This window comes from Branchiostoma belcheri, unplaced genomic scaffold (assembly GCF_001625305.1).
Source record: "Branchiostoma belcheri isolate BF01 breed outbred unplaced genomic scaffold, Haploidv18h27 scaffold2, whole genome shotgun sequence".
NCBI lineage: Eukaryota > Metazoa > Chordata > Leptocardii > Amphioxiformes > Branchiostomatidae > Branchiostoma > Branchiostoma belcheri.
This window is the reverse complement of record NW_017803490.1, coordinates 1,403,712-1,414,076: the sequence shown is the minus strand read 5'-3', so window position 1 is coordinate 1,414,076 and position 10,365 is coordinate 1,403,712. Positions and strand designations below refer to the sequence as shown.

Below are 10,365 nucleotides of genomic sequence, written 5' to 3'. Positions count from 1 at the left end.
AATAAATTATGTTTATTGATGTTCACCTTCACTTAACTTCCAAATGTGGCAAGTATGAAATTCGGGGTGCAGCAGTTACAACTATGGAATTATAAGAATTTGCCATTAATTATGCAAATTAGGTCCTCATTTACATAATCTATATCCTCAGATGTTTTTCTCGTTCTCAAGTAGATGTCACAACTGTTTCATAGTTCTATTATCGAACAAATCAGATTTATAGAATTTCCTCATTAATTATGCAAATTAGCTCCTGATTTGCATAATTGCCATCTGATTATGTCAAGCATCACTTCAACTACCTACATACCAAAAACCATGACAATACGTCAACCGGTTCTTGAGTTATCGTCCTTCAAATTTTTTTCAACAAATGCTCCTGCAGTTCCAGAACAAGGCGCTAGGGGACCCAAACTCATGTCACTTCTTCCCTACCACAAGAGCTATCTACCAACCAAAATTCGTGACCCTAGCATGTACAGAACATGAGATATCAAAACCGGAAGTTCAGCTGCAGTACCTAGGAAAGCCGCCAGGGGGCCCAAAATCTAATCATTTCTAGGTCTCATGAAGTCCTACCCACCTACCAAGTTTCATTCCAATCCATCCACTGCTTCTCGAGTTATCTTGCTAAACCACACACACACAAACACACCCACACACAGACAAACGCTACTGAAAACATAACCTTCTTGGCGAAGGTAAAAAACTAGAGTAAAATCTAGTATCCTTTAGCCTCATTATATATATACATCCGAAAACCCACAAATTATAGAAAAAGTGGGATCCTTTGTCTTCCTCTGTCTTCAAAAAAGAAGTCAAACCCAGTAGTTTTTACCAGTAGATTCTTAGTAGTTATCAATAGTTCTATATGTACTTATTGTCTATTTTTATACCATATCTCTTCTGTTTCTGCAATTAGCCCTCGGGCAAGAATTTGCAATAAACAATTATTATAAGAACAAAGGCAAGTTCAGTTCGAGGTTGCAGTAGAGATACATTGTAGATAGGGGATGGTCACTCTAAAGTCAAACCTGAGGGTGTTTTTTTATGTATCAAACCTCCTTCAGAGCAAGCTAAAAGTGGGCAGGTCGGGTAGTTTTGATGACTATACCAAAGTCTGTACAAAAGGGGGGTAGGAACAGTACATGTTTGTACATTGTTGTCATATTATCAAAACAAGTTCAAAAGCATCCCAGATTTTCCAGTATGTCTCAGTCTCCACTTTTCTCCCATTGCCACACATGAAAAGATACAGTTTCTACTTTTTTATAAGGGGAGTTAAGACCCCTAGACCCCGTGAGCTACATGTACATGTACCTCAGACTCTGCTCTACCAGGACACAGATGGTAAGGCCTGGCCGCTGTAGCTTGCCAGTGGACAGGCCACACTTCTCTCCCTAGTTGGTATGAGAAGACTGTGAGCTTATTTTCAAGCAGATGTAGGGTCTGGTTCAGTGTTTTACATGTCTTTGCAACATTTGAACATGTCTTTGGTGGACCATTAATAGTAGCCTCATTAACACCTGTATTAGTCAAAGTGTCAGTGTATGTACTGTGTGCTATTTCAGTCTATAATGTGTAGGTTGTGGAATCAATATATAGTTTTCTTTTTTGTAATTTGTGAGTGAAAATCATTCAAACTACATTGTAGGATGGGATTTAGTGGATTTTTGTGTAAAGCCACATCAATTTAATTTGTTGGTTCTCCAATTTTTTCACAAAAAAATATGAAGTGACGAGGCGGAAAAAAAGTAAAAATAAAAACTGAGGTCTAGGCATCCTGTTATAGTTTAAGAAACAGGAAAAGCGAGTAGAAACAGATAACAACCCTCCTAGTCCCGGGCCGGGGTTCGAACCCACGACCTTGCGAGCACCGGCTTCAGACTCTGTAACCCCTCGGCCATGTCGGCCGAAAAGGTCTAGACCCCTCGGCCGGGTCAGTTGGTAGCGCCTATAAACCCCCCACTGTTACAATAGCCCCAAATGCTTCATATAGGAGACATGAAGTCATTGAACTTAAAATTTAAGTGCTGCATTGATAGATGGAAAAACTGTAAGAACTAGGAAGAAAAGGACTTTTCTCAATCTTTTTTTTTGCAAATCAGAAAAAAAATCAAGAGAAAAACCAGAGAACCAACAAGTTGAATTGGCGTGGCACCAGTCATTTTGGGTCAGTCTTCATTGCCTCCTTGGTCCTTGAGTCAGTGACCCGGCATGATTCAGCCCCCATCTGTGAGGGGCGTCCATATGGTAAAATGTCCATGTTGGCCCTTCCTTTCAGAGTGTCTTACAGCTTTCTATTCTGTGCAAGCCCCCTGGAAATTACACAACAGCCCCCCATAAGTTAGCACACTACTAGTAGTATGTAGTTCACTCTGGTCAGCCTGGTGTGCTATGGGTCTGGCATCCATTAAGGAAAGATTGTTCTGTTGTGTTACATGTACATCATACATGTAGTTGGAGATTAGCGCTTAACCAGTGTTTAAAACAATGACTCAAAAAAGTATAAATTGTAGTGCAAGCAGTTCCAGTCATTTGAAAATAGAAAAGGGTTGAAAAAGTTTTTGAAAATAAATTCCTAGCTCAGAGATCCAGCCAGCCAAGAACACTGTTTTTAAGAAGAGAAAACCATATGACAGCCAAGGGACTTGCAGGTATAATACAAATGTATAAGTCAATGTCACACTAAGTCAAAATCCCAGTGTACCATAGTCGGTGTACTATTGGCGGGAACTGAACTTTGGGGGCGATACATTGAGCTAAGCTGTATACAACCAAGGACATTATACACATCTATGTATAATGTCCTTGATACAACTAACTATATGTAGCTATACAAGCAAAAAATTCAGACGGCCATTCAAACTATTTTCTGACGCCTGGAACACTGTTTCATCACATCCTGCTTCCCTTCCCAGACAGTACTGTTATACAGCCCTTCACACGCCTGCAGGGTGCCAGGTAACATCTCACCTGGGCCAGCGGCACCCCTCTAGGGAAGTTTTCACACTAGGTGGGGAGGGGGCAATTAGCGAACAATGGGGAAAATCTGGAAAACTAGGGGTCAAAGGTGGTTGCTATGCGTCGCTGGGGGAGCCAACGCCTACTTCGCTGGGGGTCTTCAAATTTACTTAACCACACAGAGCGCGCGGGTCTTTGCCCTGCAGCCATTTGAGGAGGGGGTCCAGATTGGCCGTTTAGGGCTTATATTTCCCTGATATCAGTTATTTGGGTAAGGAGCAGACATCAGGTGGCTCACTGGACCCAGATTTCCTATGAAATTCTTAGATTTTTGTGTTTTTTTAGCCATTTTTGATAGATTCTGTATCCTATATTGACAATATAGTATGCTGTCCTAAAAATGCTTAAAAGGCTAACCTTGAATGCAGCCCTATAGGGGCCTGGCATGAGGAAAGATAGTTTCCTTATGCCAGGGTGAGTAACTTTTGACTTTTCCCCTCTTTTAGTTACCCTTTTGCTAATTATTCTGGGCCTCACCAATAGCCCCAGACCAGTGCCCTAGGCCTGAAAAAGGGCCCCAGACACCTGTTGTAAATTTCATTCCTGGTCTGATATCTTCGACACTCGGGATGGTAGTCTACAACCCCTCCCCGGTTTATGTGAAATTATTGAAAACTGGCTGCATTGAACTTGTAAGGTATGCAGCCATTTGAGGAGGGGGTCCAGATTGGCCGTTTAGGGCTTATATTTCCCTGATATCAGTTATTTGGGTAAGGAGCAGACATCAGGTGACTGGACTGGACCCTCACCTCTTTTGGAGGGGATCTGCTTGGAGATTACCGCTCCCCGCCAACAATCTTGGGTAGCGCACTTAAGCTAACAAGGCTGGACACCAGGCTATAAAAGTCCTGCCCAATGAATTACGACTGTTTCGCTGCCCGTATGGCGACATCATAACAGTAAATAGCAAACTGTAAAAGTCATGATTTGATTTGTGATGAAAGTTTATGAGCAAAGAATTAGAATGATAAAAAAATTGCCACGGTACACGGCGTATACAAGCATTCTGTACTTGGGGTCCTATTGTTCATGCGCGCCAGTCTGCAACCATAGCAGTTGGCCGCACCACACAGCGGGGATTGCCGCAGAAACTGTTAGAGAATTCAAGTACTAGTACTTGTTAATACCGATAAAGCACCAATCGGTCAGTAATCGGATAACGGTATTAAGGCTAATATGTAGATGTGCTCTTACACAAAGATGCTCCGACTCCAATACTGAATACAAAACTAAAAATTCGTCCAATAGCAACACCAGGCTTTACAATTTCCATACGGGCGAGGGGATGGAGGCCATTGGGGAGCAGTTTCCAAATGCTGGGTTCCTGAAGACTGAGACTCGGGGAGACTGCAAGGTGTATGTGTATGTTGGTAAGTGCTAATATAATAGATCGGCTTATTATTGCCCTTGTCACCGTCCTTGGGCGGCTCTCGCTGTTTCTCTCAACCCAAGTCCCTCTCACACCCTTTTGATACAAGTTTAAAATTGTGCCAAACTAAGTTGGAATTTCTGGCTGTTTCCAAACAAAATTTGTTCCAAAAACTTTGTTTCTGTGCCCTAATTTTGCAACCAAATTTCTCTCCAGAACCACAGGCACGTGGCCAAGAGCAGGATCCAACAGAACAGGGGGCACCTGCAGCGCAGCAACAGACACCTGGTCGGGGCCGTGCAGCGCAGCAACAGACACCTGGTCGGGGCCGTGCAGCGGAGCAACAGACACCTGGTCGGGGCCGTGCAGTGGAGCAACAGACACCTGGTCGGGGCCGTGCAGTGGAGCAACAGACACCTGACCCAGACAGCGCACCTGCAGTGCAGCAACAGGTACATGACCCTGACAATACACCTGTAGCACAACAACAGGCACCTGTTCCGCCGGATGCCGTTCCGCCGGAGACGACCGGCGAAAGTCAAGAATCAGCAAGTCCATCATCAACGCCGCCCCCTCTGTCACCGCAATCGCCGATGGTCTATGAGTATGAGAGCTTACCACTCGCTGACGATATCACGCCCGTTGAGGAGACAGCGACAGAGCTGCCGTTGCTCCGCAGAAGTAGGTAGACTAGTTTAGGTTGCTATTTAACGAGATCAATTTTATCCATGGGATTTATGAACTTTTCACGCATTATTTGTTGGAGAGTATTGGGCTAAATCACAAATAATAAAAAAAAATTTCGCTTCTATTTCTTAGGCCACATTGAGCATGGCGTCGTCGTGGGGAGCTGGAGTTCGTCGGGCTCGGTGATCTGTAAGTATGCCTTCGGATTTCGGATAGAGAATTGACAAATCAGAATTTTCGGTGGTACTAAGTGGTGTGGTTTTGGTTAGCATGTTTGTCTAGAGCGGGGAGATATGCTTACTCGCAGGGAGTTATAAATTTTTGACGCAAAAGGAACACTGGTGAACGGAGATTTGATTTCATCTTGGCATTGAGAAAGCAGTTTAAGTTCGTCAGGGGAATACAGGTATTGTGAAAACATCGCATCAAACATAGGCCATGGTGTAATACCAGTTAAATTACTTCATGCAACTGCATCCACCGTTCCAAAATTGCAATACAATGCAATTGGAAAATGCATAGCATAAATGAGAAATTGGGAAAAAAATACTTCATGATACTATCTAATTTCTTGTTTCCCGTTTACTTCCGTTGAGGCAGAAGTATTATTTTAGGTTGTGATAATGGTGAGTTTGTCCACATTTGAACCTGATGGTTTGAGTCAGTTTAGTTAGTGTTCCCTGGAGTGATGGCCACGCGGGGTGTTGAACTTGTTTTGGGGATCACACAATGTGTGGTTTGGACATGAGCAGGGATATACATGTAAGACAGTATTACTTTGACTTATGGTGTAATCGTGGTAGCAATTTACACAATACAAACCTATGAGTACTAGTAGTTATCCATTGTATAATACAAATTGCAGTGGATATTTGTTCGTGAAATGTGGAAGTTTGTAATATCTGATCTCTTCTGTTTTTTTTTGTCTGCTTTAAGGTGGGCAGATTGTCACGGACACGTCCGACCGAGGGTTGGACTTCCCAGGTCAGTTTTTTTGCTATATTTTCATGATTTTTTTCGTGTAACCTTCTTAAAACTTAATTCTGCGCAAGAGTATCTGATGTATTCCCTATCTTCTGGGACATGGCATAGAATCATATGGGGACTCGGTGATCATATAAAAGTGATGGAGATACCCTGTTCTAAGATTCTAAAGAAAGCCACCTGGGGCCAACACTTCTCTTCTAAGGCCATCTGCCAATCTTGAGCATGTTGAAGACATTCGTCTAAACAATCTATAACTTTCCATCCACAGAAAGACTGCTCGGTGGCAGGACATGTAGAGCAGCACGACTGCAATCACTATTGCAGGTTATTCTGAGGCCATTGGAGCGTGTGCCTTACGTGTGGCCATTGCCATTTAGCCAAGTAGGTGTTATTCAATCATAACTTTTCTGGAACATGGGGTCTACAAAGAACGAATGTCTGTTTCATCTACTTTAAAAATGGGATTGAATGTATGTCATGCTTCTATTGCATGTCCGTAGACGACTTTTTATTTTGATCTTTTCATTATGTAGGTATTTTCATTATGTTTCACCTTTTATTCCAACAGATGTGCCTCCAGGCCTCACTTGACACGAGGTTACTGTTGGTCATCCGCCTGACGACAACAATCGTCGCTCCCCTAAGGGACATGATCAGGTAAACGTGCCACGCAGGACATACGGAAATTCAAATTATTGCCACATGTCCCTTGTGTTTGTCGATGGAATTGGTTCCGACCTAGCTTACACCCCCGCAACATTTTATTTAATGTCATTCATTGAAAATACTAACTTGAGATAAACGAAGACATGGGGCTTTCATTTCAAAGTATTTCGTTTTATAGCCCTTTCATTTCTACAGAAGTTTCTTAGAAGAAAAATTGACATATTAGTCAGATGTTATGTGCATAGAGATTGTGTTTTATAACAATTAATTTACATGTATTGTTTGGTAGGAATATAGGGGCCGAACAGGCCATGGTGACCTACTTCTGGCCATACGAGGGGGGGACCCAAGATGCTGACGATGGTACGTAACAATACATCAAATTGCTCTGTGTATGAAAAACTGACAAATATTGTATTCGGTTGTCAATGCTCATTCATTTTTACAAATACATAATCCAGGCTATTCAACGGGTAAATGCCTGCCTCAAAGTCATTTCTATAATTCTAGTTAAGTTAACTACATTTCCTTCTTCTCATTCCTAGTCATACTGCCAGTGTAGTTGCAGCACCAATTATGTTTCCTTATGAGAAGAATCTATAGTATAAATGTCATGGAGCTTACTTCTTGTGAACTTTTCAACGGTTGAAATTTTACCACGAAACCAATTGTCTACGAGTGAACTGAGGGAGTACTGTTTTAACGGAAACATAATGAAATTCATTACTTTCATCACAGTTGTACAGTACTGTCGGTCGGAAGGGACTCCTCCCCTTATGGTCCTGTTAGGACCAAGAGGCCACACCCAGATGATAATTCTTCAGAGGTTTGAAGGTAATGCATCGGTTATGGTTTTCATCGACTTGTTGGTATGCAAGCATGTCATTGTGTTTAGGCATGCTTCACCCTAAGCAAGCTTATGTGCAAGCTTAAGGCAACAAAACACTGGTACACGTGTATTACATTAAAGACACAGCCTCATTACTCTGTCACTGTCGATATTCAAGCTTCTAACCAATGGCAGTGTTATGTGACATTATTTGCAGAAAAGGATTTTTGTCGCATATCCTCCATAGAATAGATATTGCAAATCACATCATTTGTCATATGTTATACATTTTAGACACTGTTCCCACCGGTGTGGCCATTTTGGAAGGTATCAGCAATGGCCAGCTGTACATGGAGGCAATACAAAGGGACAGGTATGGCTTGTTTGGATGGAACAACTCTTCTACTTTTTCTTATGTGACAACGAACTTCTTCCATGTTTGAATTTTTGGATGAAATATGGATGCACGGGTTGATTTAGATTGTTGTACATGCAACAAGTCCCCAGCACGTTATCGATTCTTTAGCCAACATGTCTGCAATATTTCTACTATTTGAAACTATACAATGACAGAATGTGACATGCATTGATTTTGCAATCTAATGTTTATTCAAATGGATTTAACTAGGCAACGTATCCTGGAGAGTAGGCGTCTGCGGGAAGATCAAGACGCCGAGATCTTGCAACAGCTTGGCACCGACCAGGTACAGGGACGCCAGCAGCCCGAGACTACAGGCCAGAGCACGGGCCGGGTGCCGGGACACCAGCAGCCTGAGACTACAGGCCAGAGCACGGACCGGGTGCCGGGACACCAGCAGCCTGAGACTACGGGCCGGGTGCCGGGACACCAGCAGCCTGAGACTACAGGCCAGAGCACGGGCCGGGTGCCGGGACACCAGCAGCCTGAGACTACAGGCCAGAGCACGGACCGGGTGCAGGGACGCCAGCACGTGCGAACCCAGATGCCAGCCGCAACTGCCGTGACAAGGGTAGGTTTCAGTTTGCCCTGAACTATATTACTAGCCTGGATGCCATTCTATATGCATGCTGGGGCTCGCTTACTCCTAAGAAAAATTATATTTCTTACGGAGCGAGTATGGCTCACATGCCTGTGTGGCAGACAGGCAGACCTGGAAAGCGGTATGCAGAGGCGCTAGGCCCCCCGGAGGGGCATGCAGAGCTGAGTGAGTGAGTGAGTGAGCGAGTATAGGATCCCCGGCATACAAATATGATGGCACCCAGGCTACTTACGGAATGCTGCGGAGAAATATTTAATGGTGGCCATCGTTGAGTGCTAATTGAGCAACTAACAAAGAATTTCAGCCTTCACATATACACACTGCATTAATGTGTTGTTGTCGTTCAACATCAATACCATCAGTTTATTCAACTTACTTATGAAGTGCTAACTTGAATCGCAGTTTTAAATTGTATTGATTCATCCTTATATAGTATCATCAGCGTCACCACCCCTACGGGCCCCAGGTCCCGGGAGGACACATGCCACGTCACCGGCCCCCGGGAGGGAACATGCCACGCAACCGGGCCCCGGTAGGAAACATGCCACAGCACCAGGTCATGGGAGGGAACATGCCACGCAACCGGGCCCCGGTAGGAAACATGCCACAGCACCAGGTCATGGGAGGGAACATGCCACGCCACCGGGCCCCGGTAGGAAACATGCCACTCCACCGGGCCCCGGTAGGAAACATGCCACGCCACCGGGCGCAGATGCGGGGACCCACACCCCCGTATTGTACTTTTCAATAGCGAGTGTCCGCTGCCCTGTTACGTTTAATCTCTACTTCATTACACTAGTGTTGCGGTCCTTGAAGATCTGTATTGTATGACATCATGTTGTCGAAGGTTCACAGTGAGCATTAGCTTTATCATTAGTTAGTTAATTAGCTAGTTAATTTGCTTCAAGGCGTAAAATGTCACCGGAGTTGATCTATTTGATTTCACTAGTGTTGCGATCCTTTAAAATCTGCGTTAGTTTTATCTGTTGAATTTGATAGTTTGTACTTTGTACTAATAAAGGATTGTGAAGTCATTTGGCTACTAGTACTGAAAATTGTTGAATCTACGACGCCATAACGTTAGAAGGATGCATTAGATTTATCTGTCCAATCCTACAGTATGGACCACTTGAAGATTGTTAAAATTCATAGTTACTTTGTAATATCTTTGATTAAACTGTGGTTGCGGTTCTGCAAATCTGTATTGTTGAATCTATGACGTCATGACGTGAAAACGTGTGCGTTCGTTTTGTCAGTTAAATGATATGATATGGACAACTAAAGAATAGTTAAAAGTCATTTGGGTCTTGAAAATTATTTCGTTACTTTGCTACGTGGCGTTTAATCTCTACCCTTACCCTAGGGTTACGGTCGTCCTTGGAAAAACGTATACTTGATAAATGACGTCATGATGATGGTTGGAATCGTAAAATAACGTTCATCGTTTGTTGCTCTCACCACGTGACCCCAGACCGTCTAAACACAATGATTGGCCTGTTACACCGTTTCCCGCCACACGTAATGGTGCTCCCTCATCATTAACTTAACTAACTAACTAGCTACCTAACTTAAGAAATCCAAGTTAAAAAAACAAACCAAATGCCATAAATTAAAGTGAAACATCTTGATTTCAACTAAACTAAAACTTGGTTACGAAAACGGAAATATTCAGAAGAACATAATGACAAAAGTCCAATAAAATCAATACAATACAATATAGGGTTAAATGACCCGCTTTCCTTTGGTGTATACGGTGTCATAATTCTTGGTCGGTTCCCAAAACC

At 43.2% G+C, this 10,365-nt stretch overlaps 1 protein-coding gene across 1 annotated transcript in view; it reads left to right on the top strand.

Annotated features, from left to right (window-relative positions):
* The window catches only part of LOC109468713, a 21,992-nt gene extending 11,675 nt beyond the window's left edge, over positions 1 to 10,317 (top strand). The window contains exons 3-13 of the mRNA XM_019767029.1: positions 4,273 to 4,394; positions 4,610 to 5,074; positions 5,213 to 5,269; positions 6,017 to 6,064; positions 6,336 to 6,448; positions 6,636 to 6,724; positions 7,023 to 7,096; positions 7,472 to 7,567; positions 7,857 to 7,935; positions 8,191 to 8,551; positions 9,015 to 10,317. Coding sequence (XP_019622588.1) covers positions 4,273 to 4,394; positions 4,610 to 5,074; positions 5,213 to 5,269; positions 6,017 to 6,064; positions 6,336 to 6,448; positions 6,636 to 6,724; positions 7,023 to 7,096; positions 7,472 to 7,567; positions 7,857 to 7,935; positions 8,191 to 8,551; positions 9,015 to 9,332 — 1,822 coding nt within the window. The 3' untranslated portion in view covers positions 9,333 to 10,317. The remainder of the gene's footprint in view (positions 1 to 4,272; positions 4,395 to 4,609; positions 5,075 to 5,212; positions 5,270 to 6,016; positions 6,065 to 6,335; positions 6,449 to 6,635; positions 6,725 to 7,022; positions 7,097 to 7,471; positions 7,568 to 7,856; positions 7,936 to 8,190; positions 8,552 to 9,014) is intronic.
* Positions 10,318 to 10,365: the final 48 nt, after the last annotated feature.